General features: G+C 37.5%; 1 protein-coding gene across 3 annotated transcripts; it reads left to right on the forward strand.

Annotated features, from left to right (window-relative positions):
* The first annotated feature begins 4,053 nt into the window (after window positions 1-4,053).
* On the forward strand, window positions 4,054-12,763 carry znf207b (zinc finger protein 207, b). Of its 3 annotated transcripts, XM_073852047.1 has the most exons (12): window positions 4,054-4,226; window positions 4,545-4,671; window positions 4,755-4,893; window positions 4,991-5,170; window positions 5,249-5,324; window positions 6,632-6,702; window positions 6,914-7,056; window positions 8,495-8,587; window positions 8,948-9,160; window positions 9,355-9,520; window positions 11,106-11,279; window positions 11,500-12,763. In XM_073852047.1, exons 1-11 carry the CDS (start codon window positions 4,186-4,188, stop codon window positions 11,255-11,257), a joined length of 1,401 nt encoding a protein of 466 aa, XP_073708148.1. In that variant the 5' UTR covers window positions 4,054-4,185; the 3' UTR covers window positions 11,258-11,279; window positions 11,500-12,763. The 3 variants fall into 3 exon arrangements, with proteins under 3 accessions (XP_073708148.1, XP_073708147.1, XP_073708149.1); XM_073852046.1 differs by having other exon boundaries at window positions 11,106-12,763; XM_073852048.1 differs by lacking the exon at window positions 8,495-8,587 and having other exon boundaries at window positions 11,106-12,763.
* The last annotated feature ends 7,549 nt before the right edge of the window (window positions 12,764-20,312 follow it).

Raw genomic sequence — 20,312 nt, forward strand, 5'->3', positions numbered from 1 at the left:
TTTTATCTGTACTTTTATTGTGAATCAAGACGGTGTATCTGTTATATGAAAACTTTTGATAAACCTGCTTAACGTCGTGTTTTAGCCAAATTTGGGTAAGATAATCTTAAAACCACTGCTCAGAAGTTAATAAATGACTCTTGATGCAGAACCATTTACATTGATTGAGAATGCTAAGTGAGGCCGTATTTTGATATTTAGGAAATAGACAAAGTGATTTATTAAAAATGTATAAAAAATTTTACTTCAATATAGTAATGTATAAACATGTCATCAAATCTAACACACTATCATGCTTAACTGATACATATTATTTTAAAGATAAAAAAAATCTCCTTACATAGACTTAAACACCAATATCTAATGACTAAGTCAGCCAGAGGTAGAACCTGTTTGCCTGATATTTGCCTGTTTGCCTCTGGTTTGAATCCCACGGATCATGTATGAATCACATAGTGCACATGGATCTGCTTTTGTAATCAATTTAAGTTGTAATTCTGGATATATAGTTGAGGTCAAAAGTTTACATACCTTGCAGAATCTGCAAAATGTTATTTATTTTACCAAAATAAAAGGGATCATACAAAATGCATGTTATAGTTTATTTAGTACTGACCTGAATAAGATATTTGATTCCCATTTTTTTTTTTTTTTTTCAGAAAAATCCTTCAGGTCTCACAAATTCTTTGGTTTTTCAGCAATTTTGTGTATTTGAACCCTTTTCAACAATGACTGTATGATTTTGAGATCCAACTTTTCACACTGAGGACAACTGAGGGACTCACATGCAACTATTACAGAAGGTTCAAATGCTCACTGATGCTCCAGAAGAAAAAAATGATGCATTAAGAGTCAGGGGTGTAAACCTTTGAGCAGAATGAAGATGTGTACATTTTTCTTATTTTGCCTAAATATCTTTTTTTTTCATTCAGTGCTAGCCTTCAGAAGCCACAGAAGATACTTACATGTTTCCCAGAAGACAAAATAAGTTAAATTTACCATAATCTTCAAATTTAACCCCCCTCTGAAGAACAGCAGGCTGTTTAACTATTCAGGACAAATAAGGGACTATCACAACTATCACTAAATAAAAAAAAAACAGCTGTGGATCACTCAAATCCGTCAGTCTCCTTCCAACTGAACCCATAGCGAGAGTTTTGTGCTACTGTAGCAAACTGAGCCATAGGGTGTTTAGCTAGTGTGGGACCATGGTTATTGTATTAAATGTGAAAAGAATTTCATATTCAGGTACAGAAGTGCAAGACAAAATACACAGAGACAGGAAGTCAAACAAGGTTAAACATTGGTGGTGCTTTTACAGGATGGAGACATTTGGTGTTTAAGACACCGAACTTGCAGAGTTTCAAGTCCCAGATGAAATAGTAAGTTATTGTAAGGATTAGAATAATCATAAGGCAGTGAATATGCTTTATTTGTCTTATTTTTCTAAGATATAGTGTGACCATTTGAATACATATTCACAGTGTCCCTGGGAGGTGTGCAGATGTCATTACCATTCATTGTTGTAAAGTTTTCTAGCCAAGTTACAAGTTGTTCAAAGGCATAAAAAGTTAATTCACTGTGTAAGCAACAACAAAACAATTTTACTTGCTGCTCACTAGCTTTCACAAGGCCATAATGTACTTTGAAGCCCATTTCTTAGAAGGGTTAAGAACTGCAGCAAACCATGACGCACTGTCACACTGACTATGAAATCGAATGACTCCAATGCTCTTGTGACTGACACTTTCGTGTTACTGCATGTCCAATCCATCTCTGACTACAGATGAGAAATCATGGAGTGCGAGTATGTTTCGTTTAAGCAACTCTTTCTAAAGAGGCTCTTATATTATGAGCAACTGGTAGCTTTGTAATCTGGACAAAAGCCAAAGGCATGATTCGTACAGTGCACAGAGGGATAAAGTACTCCGATGTTTGTTCACCACATAAATTCTTGAGTCTTTGCAGATGGAGCCAAAGTTTGTATGAGAAAACTTTCCATAACTGAAAGAAATTAAGACAATTGTAATTATGCAATTCAAACTAGAGAAGCGTCTCTGTCTAAAGAGAACTATGTGCAAACATAGTAAACAGTCATCAAGGATTGTAAGGCCTTCTAGGTGGACCCAAGATTACATTGTGTTTCAATTAAGTTCTTGAACTCAATAAAGCACTCAATCTTCACACGAGCCACAGGATTCAAGCCACCTGGAGGTGTCACAAAGAATTTACTTTACTGCAACCCAAAACAAGGTAAAGTGTTTTTCTGAGGAGATCAAGCAAATAAAGAGAATGTTGCTGGATGAGGGCCAGATAACAAAGGACATGCAAAAACTTTTCTTCTAGCTTAGAATGTAGTTTCAACCAAGCTTCCCTCTGTCTCTAATACACTCCAGTTTTGTTGGCAAGAGGATGTGAATAACAGAGCTTTCTCTCGTGGATGAGTTGAGTTAATGTCTGCAACAACATCAGGCACAGCAAGACAGTGCAAGACAAAATACTTATAATCTCAGCATCCATGAAGAGGGCTATCAAAGAGACACCACCTACAGCTTCCTGACTCCATTGGGCCTCCAGCACCTGTTGTAAATAATTCTAGGCTCTAACCTTCCTTAAACCCCACCGCAAAAAAATGAAGGCTTGACTTAGTAACTCATTGGTCCCCCACTGCTATTTTCAGTCTTTCTAAATTTTTAGTGAAGCCAGATCTTTTTTCCAGGTACCAGCAGGTATGGAAATACAGAAGAATAGGAATGTGCCCATTCTGAACAGATGGTTTTTAATAGTCTAATTTATTAGGATGAATCAAAGCCATGTTGCAGCAGTAGCCGCTCTGTCCATACTGCTAGCCATAAGCCTCTAAACCACAAAAAGACAAACTCTGCTACAAATAGAATTAGTATAAAGAAAAAAAATCATGTCGCTGGAGACGATAAAACTTACAACCCACTGAAGCACAATGACATTTCAAAAGCATCAACTGGATGAGGATTCTTACGCTCACACTGTATCACACTGAACAGCTGATCATCTTCACAGTTCAACATCCTCATCTGCACTAAAATCTCAGCCTTCACAATTTGCATGGGGAGTGCTGCCTTGTTTGTTGCCCTCATATGGTGCAGAAGTGAATTGCATCAGATGTGAAGGTAGAAGATTAGATTTGTGCCAAATTTGTGCAAACATACTGAAACATTTCAAGAAACAAACACAATTATGAACTAAGAAATAATAAAAGCATTCTGAAACTTCTAAGAAGGGGCTCCTTCTAGGCTAGCCTACATCGGCAAAACAATTGAGTGTCAAAGAGCAAAAGACAAAATAACGAATAGTAAATGAAAATGTTCTTCTTTTGATGTTTTGACTCTGGCAAACACCTTAACCTTAGCATTATTAGATGATACTGTCCATTTAAAGGGGTGGTCTACTAGCTTTTTTCGAAGGCTTGATTGTGTGCACTGTAACATGTGTTCATGCTTTGTCACATTATTTTTCACATATTTTACCTTTATTCTACACCACTTTTCTGTTCTCCTAAAAACAGTCTGTTGACTTCCTGAGTTCCTCCCTCGGAAATTCGCAGTTGACTCAACTGGCTCGGTGTGTTGTGGTTCGCTAACCGCCTAGTGTGCCATGTCCGAAAATGCCATGTCACGCCTCTTACATGCATGTTCCAGGGGGTAAGGTTTATGTAAATTTTAGGGTTTGTGATGTCACTAACCCATGGAAGTAGCAGTACCAGCCATTTGTTGTAGGCCTTAAAAAAATGCTGAGGCATTACAATGCAGACATTTATTCCACCCTTAGAGTAAAGCTTTATGGCACTAATTACTATAGTGGACGAAATACACTTGTTGAAATCATGGAGCTTATCAAGCTTTCTAAATGCCTATATGAGAACAAATTTGTATGTTCTATGTTGTGCCTTACATTATTTTGTGACAAATGTGCAAGTTTCCAAGCAGGAGGGGCTATGTCTCAACGTCATCAGGAGCGCGCGCGCGAGCGGACGGACGTAGTTGCGTGTTTGCGTCATATCACGCTGCATTGTGGGAGAATAGACATTAGCGGAGTCGCGCCATTTTTTGTGTGTTCTAAACTGAAATCAAGACGCTGCGTTTGGTGACGGTTTTGAATAATTTTCTTTCCTGTTGGTTTAGAAGATATTAACGATTTGTAATTAAAATGGGACGAAAGAAGAAGAAGCAACTGAAGCCCTGGTGCTGGTATCCTTTTCATGGCACGATGCGGCCTGTTCAGTGCTATGTTGCAGCAGCGTGATCGTGAATTTGAGCTCTTGCTGTCAGTTTCATACTGCAGTCATATTTATTATTACATATCAGAAGAAAAGCATTTTCTTCTCTTAATGCCATCTAGTCTATCTTGTTTATTAGTGTTAAGGACGTATTTTTAACACAATATCTATGTCTCACTGTAGTGAGCTGTCTAACTAGACAGCATCATAAGCTTTCTGAACATTTTGAGTTGTAATTCTCTGTGACCACAATCAGATGTTTTTGTGTGATCCTTAATCAGACTTTCAGGTATTGCAACAGAGATTTTGATGATGAAAAAATTCTAATTCAGCACCAAAAAGCCAAACATTTCAAATGTCATATATGTCACAAGAAGCTATACACAGGACCTGGATTAGCCATACATTGCATGCAGGTATGGATAGTTGTGATTTAATAGTTTAAATTTACGTTGATGTTTGGGGGTGTTAAATTAATAAATCTGTGTTTTTTTTAAAGGTGCACAAAGAGACTATAGACTCAGTTCCTAATGCAATACCAGGAAGAACAGACATAGAACTGGAAATCTATGGCATGGAGGGTATTCCAGAAAAAGACATGCAAGATCGCAGAAGAGTACTTGAACAAAAGTCACAAGGTATGGTGTTATAGAGCTTAGGTAAATTAATTAGTGTATAAAATATTGGTAGAATGGTTTGTCACTGAAAAATAAACTTGTTGTGTTGTCTGAGCAGAGAGCCAGAAGAAGAAACAGAATCAGGATGATTCTGATGAGGAGGACGATGATGATGAAGCTGGACCTTCATCATTTCAGCAGCCTGCTGCTCAGCCTCAGGCTGCCTACATGCCCCCAATGACTCAGGCGGGCATGCATCCTGGACCTCAGGCCCAAGGCATGCCACCCGCTTATGCAGGTGTGTATGTCAATAGTTTAAATAATACCTCTCAAACAAAAGTTTGCTTCATTAATACTTCATTATCTTTTCCTAAAGGCATGCCACCTATGTTAACCGGTGTCCCACCAATGATTCCTGGGATGCCACCAGTAATGCCAGGCATGCCACCTGGGTAGGTCTTCATTTTCATTTCTAAAAGTTACAAGGTTATAAAGTATGGTCTAGAGCTGGGCGGTATGACCAAAAATTTATATCACGGTATTTTTCAAAATTATACGGTATCACGGTATATGACGGTATTTTTTTTTTTCATGCATGACTAGGTGTTAACCACATTTCCTAATAAATTAGAGAATAATTACTGCAGTATATTGGCTTACATTGACCGGACTAGTATTAACACTGGTTTGATTGGTCTCACAAAATGCTGCTGTTCACAAAGAAGTGACAGTGGCACTCATAATTGTAATGAGGTGAAGAAATCAGAATTCATGATTTGCAGTCAAAATACACAACACTTTATTGTGCATTCTTCACAAGTTCACATTTACAAGTCTACGCGTTTCTCTTCCAGCAGGAGGCGCTGTCAGATTGGTAGTATACAAAGTAGCGCAACAAATGATTTTGAAACGTGCAGCGCTCATATTTATTCAATGGATAGCCTTTTGAAGTTTCATCGCAATTCTTGTCTTTCAGTCCCCACATTTTAGACCACCTGAAATCATAATTATGACTTTCATAACCCCCTAATAACACTGCAGTCATCAATGAAAATTAAGAGCTTTATTTAAGACTTTCAAAAACAAACCTTACACAAAATACGTTTCTTTTTTATTTATTTTTCCCACCATGTTCGGGGCACAAGAAAAATATTAAGGGACTAAATTAATATCAGCATATGAAGTATAATCGTCTCTCATTGTCTGAAAGAATGCACATCAGATGCTGAAAGTCAGTTTTTACTTTCACTTTAACATATTGATCAGTTTCCACGTTGCTTGTGTGATATCCATTGGCTTTAAAGCATAAATATTAATAAAAATACAGTATATAGAAAAGACATATCTTTAAAATATTGCGACGTAACACCAACGTAAAGCCATTGTTTTTCTCTCACTGAAAGCTACATCTGTCTGCGCACAATGCGCCGATCTCTGCTGTCATCTCTGCAGACACACCCCCTCTTGAAATTTCGGCATTACAAGTTTTGCAAATCGCTAACCCTGGGTCTTTCTCAGATATACTGAAATACGTCCACACCTCAGATGTGTTGCTTCAGACAAGCACGTGCAGGCTGCGGTTTCTGTTTGCGTCAACATACGTGTTCCCAGCGCTTTGTACGCACACACTCACCGGTATTGGGGTATATGAAAAATGAATATCATTAAAAAAAAAAACACCGGTATTCGGTATGAAAAGGTATACCGTCCAGCCCTAGTATGGTCTATTCTGATGCATCTTTGATCCTGTTATGCATAGCATGATGCCAATGGGAGGGATGATGCACCGTGGTCCAGCAATGCCTCCGATGATACCTGGCATGCCACCAGGTCAGTCTTGTTATTGTTGATAAATTACTTAAAGCTTAGTTTGTATTAATAATAAACTCATTACTTTTAGTGATGCATTAAAATTGATTTTTGAAAATGAAGTTAAAGTTTTTATTTAATAGTAATTAAATTTAGGTAATTTTTTTTTTTTTTTTTTTTTGCTGTAGATATTGTCAAACGTTATGGTAGTAAAAACATGTTTTGTTTGTAGGAATGCCACCTCATGTTGTCAGGCCTGGCATGACTCATATGGCACCTGCAGCCCCTATCACAGCTCCTGGAATGTCCAGCAGACCAGCTGTACCCTCCACACAGTCCGCTGCATCCAAACCTCTCTTCCCCAGCGCTGTGCAGGTACTGAATGTAGAACCAGGCATAGTACCTGAATGAGTATGTGTGTAGTCACTGTTTGTGAATAAATAAACTTAAGGGATCATCAAAAAAGGTACTAGATTTAAAGAAACAAAAAAAGTAATTGTAATAGAGAAGTAATTTTTTTTTTTTTTTTGACAACTATAGTGGTAGGGCTGTCGCGGTTAAGGAATTTCCCTTGCGGTAATTTTGAGTGGCTCAGTAGCGCGGTATTACCGCCATATATATATATATATATATATATATATATATAATTGTGTGTAGGCTGTTACAATGTAAGGTCATATTCAGAAATCAATAAACCGAAACCAAATCGCGTTGATACATGAAGTGAAGTAAACAGTACTTACATAGAAACCTAGCCAGAAAGAAATGCAAATTTTGAAGAAAAATGTCAGACATATTTAGAGGCTTTGCATCTGAAATCTTCGTATATACAACAGTTAGCACGCACCCTCGAGTCTGACTGGACAAGAGACTTTCTGTCAATATTTCACCTGCGTGTTCTAGGCGAGCTGTCAGTCAGTGCAGTTTCATTTTTACGCCACAAGATGGAGGCAAGAGACTATCTTTGAGTAAATCTTTAAACCGTTCATTCAACTAAACGTTCAAAAACGCTTATTTATTCAAAGAGAGACGTAATGAAACACGAAGTTGAAATCATTTTAACTTTAATCGCCACTTTTAAAGGCTCAGCTGACCAGCAGAGCATCGATGTAAAGACAGAGATTTCACTTTGCTTGGACATGACAAGCTAGTTTCACATACATACCTGACTCGGTCTGAAAGACAGACGCAGGTAATCGCACAAGCTCAGTCGATCTCTCTCATTTGCTGTTTGTTTAGGCTTGTTAAGTGCATATCTACTGAGCCTCATAATAAACACATTATGTTATCATTACTAACTTATTACTAATTTAATATTCAGCACACAGGCATTACGTGAGAAGGGCAAATCCTTAGGAAAAAAGAAAACAGGCAAATATCGCGGTTGCTGCGGTTGTTGCATTCCTCTGCGGTTATGCACATCAATAGCGCGGTATTGCGATATTGCGGTTATCGCGACAGCCCTATATAGTGGCAGAAAAGAACAATAGCTAGTGACACAAAATAAGTAGAGAAAGGTACATGACACTGTTAAATATGGACAAAATTTGTACATTTAAGGTTATGACAACTTACAATTGGGTAAGTACCCTTAAAGAGGCAATGTTGTGTCTTAAATACCCCTATAACATGATCCGTTTGAGGGTGCTGCCCCATTGATAATCTGTTCTACCCCTAAAGGTACAATATTTTTTTTGTAAGAATGTATGGTAAAGGGTCTGTAGAGACTTAACTTAATAGGTTCAAGGTACAATTCTCTCAGAGAGTCAAAGGAAAGGGTTTTTTACTGTTATCCTTTCTCTCTGTGCTTCAGATGGGGACTGGTGTTGCGAGCCCCAGCGCAGCCCCTGCAAGTGCAGAGACACAGTCTGCCTCTTCTAAGCCTCTGTTCCCTAGCTCTGCCCAAGTACGCACTAGTTTGTGTGCTTCTCTTTACATCAGCGCAACATTAGATCAGACACGCTTGTTTCTGTTATTAGTAGATATGCACATGCATATAAAGCTGTGTTGATAATTAGCCAGTTATTTAGTTGGTTGGTGTTTTGATTTGTTACTTCATGCTTGCATGCACATGCCTTTTTGCATTGGGCATGGTAAATGTACAGTAGCTTTTTTTTTTTTTTTTTACTTATTTGTAAAAAAAATTACTCCTTTAATTATCCAGAACGCCTTTACTACTGCTTTTTTTTTTTTGGTGTGCGCTGTGATTGGGGAGGACTTTTGCCTTTGTTGCTAGCATGTTTTGAAATTGTCGCTTTCATTTCAGGCGCAGCAGACGGTATTAGGACCGTCATCAACCACCTCCGATTCTCCTAAAGTGACATTCCCAGCCTACACCCAGCCTTCCTCCACTCCCTCTGTTGCTGCCTCTTCCAGCACTGTGGCCAAGCCCCCTGCCACAGTCACAAGTAAGCCAGCCACCCTCACCACCTTGAGTGCTACCAGTAAGTTGATGCACCCTGATGAGGATATCTCGCTGGTGAGTGCTTGAGTTTTGCTCTAACTCCTTTTTTTGACAGTAAGTAATTGTGAATGCACTAAGTGGTATTATGAATAATTGCTGAAGCACGAATTTAAGAGTTACCTGATCTTGTGAGAATACATGCACTCCAAAATGTGTTCTTGTTACTGCAAGTATCTGATTACATTGTTATTGTCTTGGCCCCGATTCAGGAAGAGAGACGTGCTCAGCTGCCTAGGTATCAGAGGCTAATTCCTCGGCCTGGGCATACTGCAGCAGCTGCTGCCTCAGCTCCCCCTAGTGGAGCAGTGGGAGGAATGATACCTGCCCAGCAGGCTATACCTCCTCAGCAGCCTGGAATGAGGCATCCCATACATGGTAAGATTCTGTCTGTAGATTATATCATTTCTGTTTAAGGATACATTTAAATAAATGTATTTAAAAAAAAAAAGAGAAAAGAATCAAAGGCACTTCTGGTCTAAAAAGTAAACAAAAAAAGGCTTTATTCACTTATTTCCCCAAACAGAAATGTATTGGGAATAATTTAGAATACATTTAATTGCTTTTATTTGCTTTTGCATTTTCATGCCATATATCATATTTTTATGTTTGCGTCACAATAAAGGGAAATGTATTTCAAAAGCATCAATAAACAGCTGCAAATAATACTTCTTAAATACACTTTATTTGGAAAATGAAGCATTCAACTAATTAAAACTTGCATGGCATTTTTAATCAAAGCAATAAGCACAGATAAGCTGGTGTATAGTGGAGTTGTTGAAATCTGCTGATCTGAAATCGCTGTAATTATTGTTTTTATAAAACTACACATACCTAACAAGGCTGCATAAAATAAACACGGCAACAAAAATTATATTTATCCTTCTGCCAAAAAATTTTGTTCTTAAGCACTGATTAAAACAATGGTTACCAAGCAATACTCGCATGCAATGACTTAAACAGATTTAATTAGATCAAAGACTTTTTTTTGTTTTAAAACTCATAGTCAAGGACTGGAACTCTGTTTTATAGATCATCACCAAATTCCATAATCAGATGTTGACATTAAAAAAAAATAAAAAAAATAATTTGAAACCATCTCAAGTAAATGCGTTCACCTAAATCATTAAAGTTCACTTCCAGAACAAAGATTTACAGATAATTTACTCACCCCCTTGTCAAAGAAATTGTTTTGTAAGGAAAACATTTCAGGATTTCTCTCCATGTAGTGAACCTCTATGGTGCCTGTGAGTTTGAACTTCCAAAATGCAGTTTAAATGCAGCTTCAAAGGGCTCTAAATGATCCCAGCCGAGGAAGAACAGTCTTTTCTAGCAAAACGATGTTATTTTCAAAAAAAAAAAAAAAAAGGGCAATTTATATACTTTTTCATCTCAGATGCTCATCTTGTCCAGTTGAAGACAGGGTATGTCAAAAAACTTTCATCTCATTTTCTCCTCCAACCAAGTGTTCACAAAGTGAACAAACGCCCTTTGCAAAAAAAGGTAAAACAGTGATGGGATGGGAGTTTTTCGACATAACCTAACTGTCTTGAACCGAAATACACAGAGTACAGACAGAGCTAGACAAAAAGAGCATTTCAGGTCAAAAAGTATATAAATAGTAATTTTTTTTGTTTGTTTTTAGAAAATAACTGATCGTTTCACTAGACCCTTCTTCCTCTGCTGGGATTGTTTAGAGCCCTTTGAAGCTGCATTTAAACCACATTTTGGAAGTTCAAACTCGCAGGCACCACTGAAGTCCACTATATGGGGAGAAATCCTGAAATGTTTTCCTCAAAAAACATAATTTCTTTGCACCTGACGAAAAAAACATCTTGGATGACAAGGTGTGAGTAAATTATCTGTACGTTTTTCTTCTGGAAGTGAACTTCTTCTCTAAACACCTAACCCTGAAGCAGCTAGGCCTACCATACTTAGTCACTGTATGTATTTTTGCTTTCAGGTCAGTATGGTGGTCCTCCACAGGGCATGCCTGGTTATATGGCTGGTGGCATGCCTCCTTATGGACAGAGTGCCCCAATGGTGCCCCCATACCAAGCTGGGCCTCCCATGGGCCTAAGGCCACCTGTAATGTCTCCAGGCAGCCGATACTGAAACGGCGCTGTCGTCCCACTAGGTTTGGAGGTTAAACCTTTTCTCATCTTGTGCTTTTAATGTAGCCAAACCAATGAGCTCTAAACCCACTGCTGAAGAAAAACTGCATACTGGACATTTGAGATATGTAATATCACACAAGAGTTTTGGATTCAGCCCTTAAATAAAGACAGACGATAACAGCAGTATCAATGTTACAGTTGATACATGTATTGCTTTTCTTCCTATTGTGTTTCATTCAGGTTGTACAAGTACAGTATATTAGACAAAGGTTCATAATATATTGAAGCCGCTGGCCTAACAGTATCTCCATACTCAAGGCAAGTTCCCAGTAAGATTTCTGCTTTTATCTTAGTAGTGAAGCCCTCACAGCACCATACTGTGCTGTTGGACTTTACGTCCCCAACATCAGCTTGGTGAGGGCTTCAGATCACTGTTGTCATGGTGTTTTATTTTCTTTTTTCTTTTAACTGTTTGCATCCATTTATTCAGGGTTTAAATAGCACAAGGGTAAATGTCTGTATTTTTTTTGCTATGTGTATTGTAATAAAACATACTTAATTTGATATTTTTTTTTCTTGATTTTGTTTTTGTGTGAGTGTTTCCTGAACAGTGGAGTCTTCAGGCAGGTTGGTTTTCTTGATAAAGCCATCATGACATTACATATACCCTTGCTCTGTCAATAACAAGTTTGTTCTGGTATGTTCATCAAGGTGTTTAGTGTTAACACCATCAGTAGTCATTTATCGTAAAGTAAAACCGTAATCACTCCTGAATATTTTTAACTGTTAAATTACAAGTTTTTGCTTGGTAACCTAGTTGCATGAATGAGCTTTCAGATGTTGGATTTAAAATGCACCATACATGCTATGCTATGACATGCTTGATTGATATTTCTCAGTTACCGGTATTAAATTGGTACAATGGCTTGGAAGCATTTCCTGGTCTGCAGGTAAGAGCCACTGTGTGAATTACGTTGTAAAGGATCCGATTTTATATTGCATGTTTTTGTATTTCACCCATGTTTTTACTTTTTCCTCATGTAATGAATTGACCAGAAACTGTTTTAGCATTTGGGGAAAAGCAGAAAAATTAACACTCAAGATGATTAACCAGTCACGGTATTTAGACTAATATTAATATTAATAATTTAGACTAACGTCTGTGTTCACATCTATCAGATTTTTCATTGCCTTTAATCAGGGGTTGCCAGCCCTGCTCTTGGAGAGTTACTGTCTTGCAAAGTTTAGTTTTAACTCTAATCCAGCACACCATAACCATTCAACCATGGTGTTAACAATTACTTGATTTTACACTGTAGGTTTTCATCTTTCCATCCCAATTGGGTGTTATTTGGAAGAAAAAATTTCTAAATTTATTGTTGACAGTCAAGTCAGAACATGAAAACTCATAGCCAAAAAGTATTTTAAGGATTTATAGCAGAAAAGGTAGTTTGTTTGTTTGTACTGTGATGTTACAAATGTGAAATAAACATCTGTAATCTAATTTGAACGTTTCATTGTTTGGATTTTATTATGCAATATTCAATACTTGTCTAATGGTTTTTAAGTTGTTTTCTACACATTCCAGTAGTAAAGCCAATTTCTTAGGCTTGGATTAAAAAGAAGCATATGTGAACTTAGACCACAAAACCAATAAGGGTCGATTTTGAAAGCTGACTAAATAAGCTTTGTTAGGATAGGACAATATTTGGCTGAGATACAACTGTTTGAAAATCTGGAATCTGATTAAGTTATTGGCAATGCATACTACTAATAAAGTTGATATTTGCAGTAGGAAATTACAAAATATCTTAATGGAACATGAAATTTACTTAATATCCTAATGATTTTTGGCATAAAAAAGGATAATATTGACCCATTCTGTGGGTTCCCATACAGGTTCACATACGGTAGGCATTGTTTGAACACAGAATAAAGAAAAAAAAAGTGCATGTGATGCATCTACACAGGAAGTATTCAAATTTATCGCAGATGATTGCCAGACCATGATAAATTTGTCTGCAGAAATCCAGTGCTTCTGTAACCCTGAAAGTGGTAGTTAAAGTAAAAGTAAAAAAAAAAAAAAGCTGACCTGTTCAAAACACTTATGAGAACACACTTGCTCTACAAAAACAAGAAACCACCTTTTAAAACATTTTCACTGTGGTTTCCTTTACCTCTTGCACTTGAAGCCTCAAAACAACCACCCCTTACAACTGGGAAGTTGAAAACATTTAGTTGTAAACCTTTTTACATTTCTAGCATTAAGCAAAGACGTATTTGTAGTCATGTACATACAACACAGATACCTGTAAATATTTTTTGACATGATCTTGATCAGTAGCAGACTGGCTAGAACTTTATTTTTAATTTGCAGTTTGTGGTTAGAATATACAATAATATTTACAATAGTGGCCAAAAGAGAGGAACAAAATATCTGATTACATTGTAGTCAATGCATGCATTTTTTTCTGTGAGCTTTTTGTTTTTCTGTAAGATTATTAATAATTAAAGTGCTGACCTTGAAAAGAATGCATTCATTCCATGGCTCCAGCAGCATCTTCTACAGAAGATGACAATCCTTTTTGGCTTTTCTATCCTCTCAGGTGTGTAACAGCATAGGTAAATATTGTTTCCCAGGGTTTTCCTTAACTGACATGACCATTAGCCTGTTTTTGTTTGTGTCTCTGTTCTCTATGTTTCCACTGCAGCAGTATATAACTATTGATCCTGTGATGTTAATAAAGTCCATGCACTGAAAAAATGGACAGTGACTTTCATTGGAGCATGTGTTTCAGATGTATATTTTTTCATACTGATAATTTAATGAATCTTATGAATCTTACAGGTATAGCCTCTTTTGTTCTCTGTAGAGGACATTATAGGCTATTTTAGCCTATTTAGGTTATTTTTAAAATTTCATGTCAGTTTTAAGTCTAAATGTCCTGTAAAGAGGAAGGCTTTCAGGGCTTTTCAGAGATACCAAATGTTTAGAAGTTTCACATTGATCACTCCCTCTCCTAGGTCTTTAAAAATGGCTAACATTAATTTAGTGATCAAATTGAACACTCTTATGTGGGAATAGATTTTGTCATTTTGTTTTTACAGTTTTTCCTAGCCTTTGTCCATAGCCTAAACCAATTTGTCAAATAAATCACTCTTTCTGCAAAACAACAAGTTAAGGCAGTTTAGAAGCTGTTTGCAGATCTCATGCTTTTTTTTTTTTTTTTTTCCAAAACTCTAAACACAGAACTAGCCTGTGGTGACAGATGTGGTGTCTTGTCAAGGCTGGATCTGCCACAGTTTTTTGCTGATGTAGATGAAGTCCTCTAGCTCTGACCTCCCAGCAGGCACAGGACGTCAGATTGACGTTGTACCCCAACGTCGTGGGGAAGTTGCATTTTGGTTGGAAATGAAAATCGGGTTGACGTCAATGTCCAACGCTTAAGATGTTGGCTCGACGTTGGATTTTGGTCACTTTCCAACGCACAGAGGTGTAAAATCCAGGTTCGGTGGGTAAAAGTCCTCCCCAGTGTTTTGTTCCAATCACCTGGATTTGCTAATTAACACAGTTTTTCAACCAGGAGGACAGAGATTGGACCAAGTCATTCCTTTTGAGTGTCAAGCAAGTCTCAAGTAAAATCCCAAGCCCCTAAAGAGTTCAAGTTAATGAGATAACTGAATGATGATTGTGCATTAGTGATGAACACCTGCTGTTAACAAGCAGCATCATTGAAGAAAAGAGAAACACAATAACTACTTGAATCAACTGAAAAAAACATTTCGTCTCTCAAAATCTGATTAAACATCTCCACAAACAGCATCACTCAGCTTCACTCATTACTAACCAGACTGACTTTATTTCACGTCTGCAGAATCTCTTTTTGAGAATTATAAGAGGTTTAGATGTTGATGTTTTATTGGTCAAGAAAAGAAAGAAAAAAACACAATGCCACCATAATTGTGGTCAAGGTTTGCTTTAGTTTGTCTTTTGACTCTTGGAGTCATTTAAAGTAATTTCAATACTGTTTTACAGCAAACATTTGTGCATTGCTGAATTAAAAGCTTGCAGCAGCAGATAAGCTCACACTTTCTCCATATAACTAATTTGGATGAACATCATGAAGTGGTCTCTCTCTTTGATTTGAGTTACATGTAGCTATTGTAGAACTGCAATAAAAAAAAAACATATTAAACAAATGTCACTGTAATGCTTCAGTATTGGAAGAAAAAACTGCGTCAGCTCAGGCTTTAAGACATGAACTTATCAAACGCTCCTCAACAGTGATGACAATAATTATTCATACTGCAGTGCATGATGGGAGTGTTTACTATTGTGGGATTACAAATTTAAGAATCTGTTTACAATATGCTGAACCTAGATTCTTACACAGCATCACAGGAAAATCTAAAGTGAAGTACATTGTATTTATCTTCTAGAGCTACAGATGATGACATTCGAAGAAGATCAAATCAGGCAGCCCAGGTGTCTGAGACATTAACCTTTTTGTTCTCAAGGTACAGCTATTCCTTTGTCTCTATGATAATGTGAAGGTATGGGCAATACTGTCAGACTGACTGAATTAGCACCTATGCCTTTGAATGACACTGTTATGATAATGAGATCAGGGCTGAGACTCTGGTAACGGGCTGATTCCTGTACTGCATTTGCATGCTTTGTTTAGATTGACTCCACCTCTATATATCCCTCCCCCTTGGAAATGTATATAAACTATAATGTATCTGACTTAGTCATCAAAAGTCGTCTGACTAAGTCAGATACATTATAGTTTATATACATAACATAAGAAGAAAAGAAAGTTATTTTGTGTGTGTTCAAATAAGTTCAAATAAGCTCTTGATGATCATCTCACCATATAAAAACAGTTATTAGCTGCTCACTGTAGAGCTCTGCTCTCACTGCTTTACAATGCCATATGCATTATAACAGAGAGAGATCTAACCCAGGAGTCAAGGGTCAAGAGCATAACTAAAGTAAATACTGATCTCCACAATGGTCACATCATTTAACCAATAAAACATCATCATCTGATCCTCTGTAATAACAGCAGATGTTCATCACTAATGCTCTAATGCACTAATCATCATTCAGTTATCTCATTAACTTTAACACTTCGAGGACTTGGGACTTGCCTTGAGACTTGCCTTGAGAAGAAATGACTTGGTCCAATCTCTGTCCTCCTGGTTGAAATGTGCTAATTAGCAAATCCAGCTGATTGGAACTAAATACTGGGGAGGACTTTTACTCACCAAACCTGGATTTTACACCTCTGACAACGCAACCTAAAAACAACCAAATATCAACGTCTAATGATGTTACAGCTTGACGTTGTGTGGACGTGGATTTTGGTTGCCATACCTGACGAATAAATGTCAGTATTTGACGTCAATATGACGTTGGTTTAAGATGTTGGATGGACGTTGGATTTTGGTCACTTTCCAACACAACCTTAAATCAACCAAATATCAACATCATTTGACGTCATTATTGGACGTCAAAATAACGTTGTCCTTAGATGCTGGCTAGACATTGAATTTTGGACACCTGACGTCATGACCTAAATCTATAACCTAATGTTAACGTCATATGACGTTGTGTGCCTGCTGGGCTAGCTCTAAGATGTGATCCTTTTTTACAAGATGATATACTGTGTGTGTGTGTGTGTGTGTGTGTGTGTGTGTGTGTGTGTGTGTGTGTGTGTGTGTGTGTGTGTGTGTGTGTGTGTGTACCTGGTATTCATCACGTTGTGGGGACCAAATGTCCCCACAAGGATAGGAATACCAGTAGATTTTGACCTTGTGGGGACATTTCTCAGGTCCCCATGAGGAAACAGGCTTATAAATCATGCACAATGAGTTTTTTTGATTAAGTAAAAGTGTGCACAATCTCCTGTGAGGGCTAGGTTTAGGTGTAGGGCGATAGAAAGTACGGTTTGTACAGTATAAAAACCATTACGCCTATGGAATGTCCCCATAAAACATGTAAACCCAACGTGTGTGTGTGTGTGTGTGTGTGTGTGTGTGTGTGTGTGTGTGTGTACAGGTGCTGGTCATATAATTAGAATGTCTTCAAAAAGTTGATTTATTTCACTAATTCCATTCCAGATGTGAAACTTGTATAATGTATACATTCATTCCACACAGACTGATATATTTCAAGTGTTTATTTCTTTTAATTTTGATGATTATAACTGACAACTAATGAAAACCCCAATTCAGTATCTCAGAAAAATTTCTGAATATTGTGAAAAGGTTCAGTATTGAAGACACCTGGTGCCACACTCTAAACACCTGCAAAGGCATTTAGAAGCGTCTCGCCTGGGCTAAAGACAAAAAGGACTGGACTGCTGCTGAGTGGTCCAAAGTTATGTTCTCTGATGAAAGTAAATTTTGCATTTCCTGTGTTTTCTGAGGTCCAATGTCAACGCAGCTGTATACCATGATGTTTTAGAGGACTTCTTGCTTCCTGCTGCTGACTAACTTTATGGAGATGCAGATTTCATTTTCCAACAGGACTTCGCACTTTCACACAGTGCCAAAGACTGATTGACTCCATGCCACGTCGCATTGCTGCAGTAATTCAGGCAAAAGGAGCCCCAACTAAGCATTGAGTGCTGTACATGCTCATACTTTTCATGTTCATACTTTTCAGTTGGCCAAGATTTCTAAAAATCATTTCATTGTATTGGTCTTAATTAATATTCTAATTTTCTGAGATACTGAATTTCATTAGTTGTCAGTTATAATCATCAAAATTAAAAGAAATAAAGATTTGAAATATATCAGTCTGTGTGGAATGAATGTATACATTATACAAGTTTCACTTTTTGAATGGAATTAGTAAAATAAATAAACTTTGTTCGTCTTTAAACATTAGTGGTATTTCCTCCCTTTGAGGAAATATCTACGCTGCAAGTATTGCAAGTTGCCCTATTTTCGTCTTTTTTGGTGAAATACAACCAGACTTTTGAGCGTTTGTTCCGCTTAGGCGCCAATGCTTATTGACTGAGCGTAAGCTACGCAACGTGCGTAAGTTACGCAATGCGCGTGATGACGTCATTCGTGCCCACTGGAATCGTTAAGGGAATCGTTTGCAAATTTTGCAAACGATTCGATGGAATTGAAACACTGGGAACCGGTTCTCAACAAGAACCGGTTTTCGATTCCCATCCCTAATTCTTTGGTAGAATGACTTGTGTTCTTGGGGTTGTTGTCTTGATGCATGTCTCACGTTCCTTTGAGACATTTTCCTGTAGAATTTGCTGGTATAATTTAAAATTGATTATTCAATCAATGATGGCAGGCTGTCCTGGCCAAAACCATGTTTCACAGATGGGATAAGATTCTTAAGCTGGAATGCAGTGTGTTCTTTTCTCTGAACATAATAGCTTCTCATTTAAACCAATAAATTCTATTTTGGTTTCATCCATCCATTAAACCTTTCTCCAAAAGTCATCTGACTTGTGCACATGATTTTAGCAAGTAATTTTCTTTTTGGAGAACATTGGCTTTCTTCTTGCACCTCTGCCATGCACACCATGAATGCTCAGTGTTCTCCTGATGGTGGGCTCATGAACATTAACATTAGCCAATGTGAGAAAGGCCTTTAGTTGCTTGAGAGTTACCCTGGGAACTTTTGCAACCTTGCAGACTATTACACTTTGAAATCTTTGTTGGTCAACCACTTCTCAGGAAGGTAACTGGTCTTGAATTTCCTCCATTTGTACACAATGGCCCGGTTTCGCAGACAAGGCTTAAGCCTAGTCCTAGACTAAAATGTAAGTCTGAGTTGTTTCAACTGAAATAAAATTGCACTGATTGATTTTAAAATATATCAGTGCCTTTGTTTTGTCTCAAGATGCACCCCAGTAATGTTTTTTTCTAAGCATGTTTATACAAATTACTTAAATGTCCTAATTGAACTATGGTCTAATCCTGGCTTAGTCTAAGCCCTGTCTGGGAAACTGGGCCAATCTGTCTTGACTGTGGATTTGTGGAGTCCAAACTCTTTAAATATGGTTTTGTAACCTTTTCTAGCCTAATGAGCAACATCAACTCTTTTTCCAAGGTCCTCAGTAATCTCCTTTGTTTGTGACCTGATTCACTTCCACAAACATGATCAGACTTTTGCAATTATATGTAACACTGGATCATTTTTCTCAACAAATAAATGACAAAGAACATATTCTTATCTAACTTGTTTTATTGGGTTCTCTTTATCTACTTTCAGGACTTACATGAAAATCTGATGATGTTTTGGGTTATTTTCACGTGACTGTATATATATACAGTCATGTGAAAAAGTTAGGACACCCTATTGAATTCTATGGTTTTCCGTATCAGGACATCATAAAAAATGGTCCTTGGCTGGTCTTAATATTTGGAAAATAAAAACTCATGATGATGAACAACATGACATGACAAATTGCACCGTGTCATTATTTATTGAACAAAAATAAAGCCAAAATGGAAAAGCCATGTGTGACAAAGTTAGGACACCCTTACTGTTAACACTGGAATTAAGAGGGTAAATAACAGTGAAGCACTGCTAATCAAATACCTTTGATTAACTGATCATCAGCAAGTATGAGTGCCTCTATAAAAGCATAAGCTTTGGCAGTTTGCTGGTCTGGAGCCTTCAGGTGTGTGTTTGGTGAAAACCTGAGGACCTGGGAACCTCACAGTCATTGAGTCGGCCATGAACTCCTCTGTATATTAAAGTGTTCTAGAGTCAAATGTGAGGGCATCTGTCCGACAGCTAAAGTTGGGCCAAAATTGGGTCACGCAATAGGACAATGATGCCAAGCACACCAGCAAATCTACAATAGAATGGCTGAAAATAATCACCCAGTCCAGAGCTCATCCTGACTCAAATGCTGTGGTGAGAGCTGTGCATAAGCAAATGCTCACAAACCTCAATAAACTGGAGCAACGTTGAAAAGAAAAGTGGTCCAAAATTCCTCCAGAACAATGTGAGAGACTGATGAAGTCACACAGAAAATAAATGCTTCAAGTTATTGCTGCTAAAAGTG

This window comes from Garra rufa, chromosome 12 (genome assembly GCF_049309525.1).
Source record: "Garra rufa chromosome 12, GarRuf1.0, whole genome shotgun sequence".
Taxonomy (NCBI): Eukaryota; Metazoa; Chordata; class Actinopteri; order Cypriniformes; family Cyprinidae; genus Garra; species Garra rufa.

Bases quoted from the DNA above. Each gene is read 5' to 3' on its own strand.
- znf207b (XM_073852046.1), top strand. From the start codon at position 4,186: ATGGGACGAAAGAAGAAGAAGCAACTGAAGCCCTGGTGCTG. The intron at 4,227-4,544 runs GTATCCTTTTCA...TCAGACTTTCAG, and splicing joins CAACTGAAGCCCTGGTGCTG to GTATTGCAACAGAGATTTTG. The intron at 8,588-8,947 runs GTACGCACTAGT...CTTTCATTTCAG, and splicing joins TGTTCCCTAGCTCTGCCCAA to GCGCAGCAGACGGTATTAGG.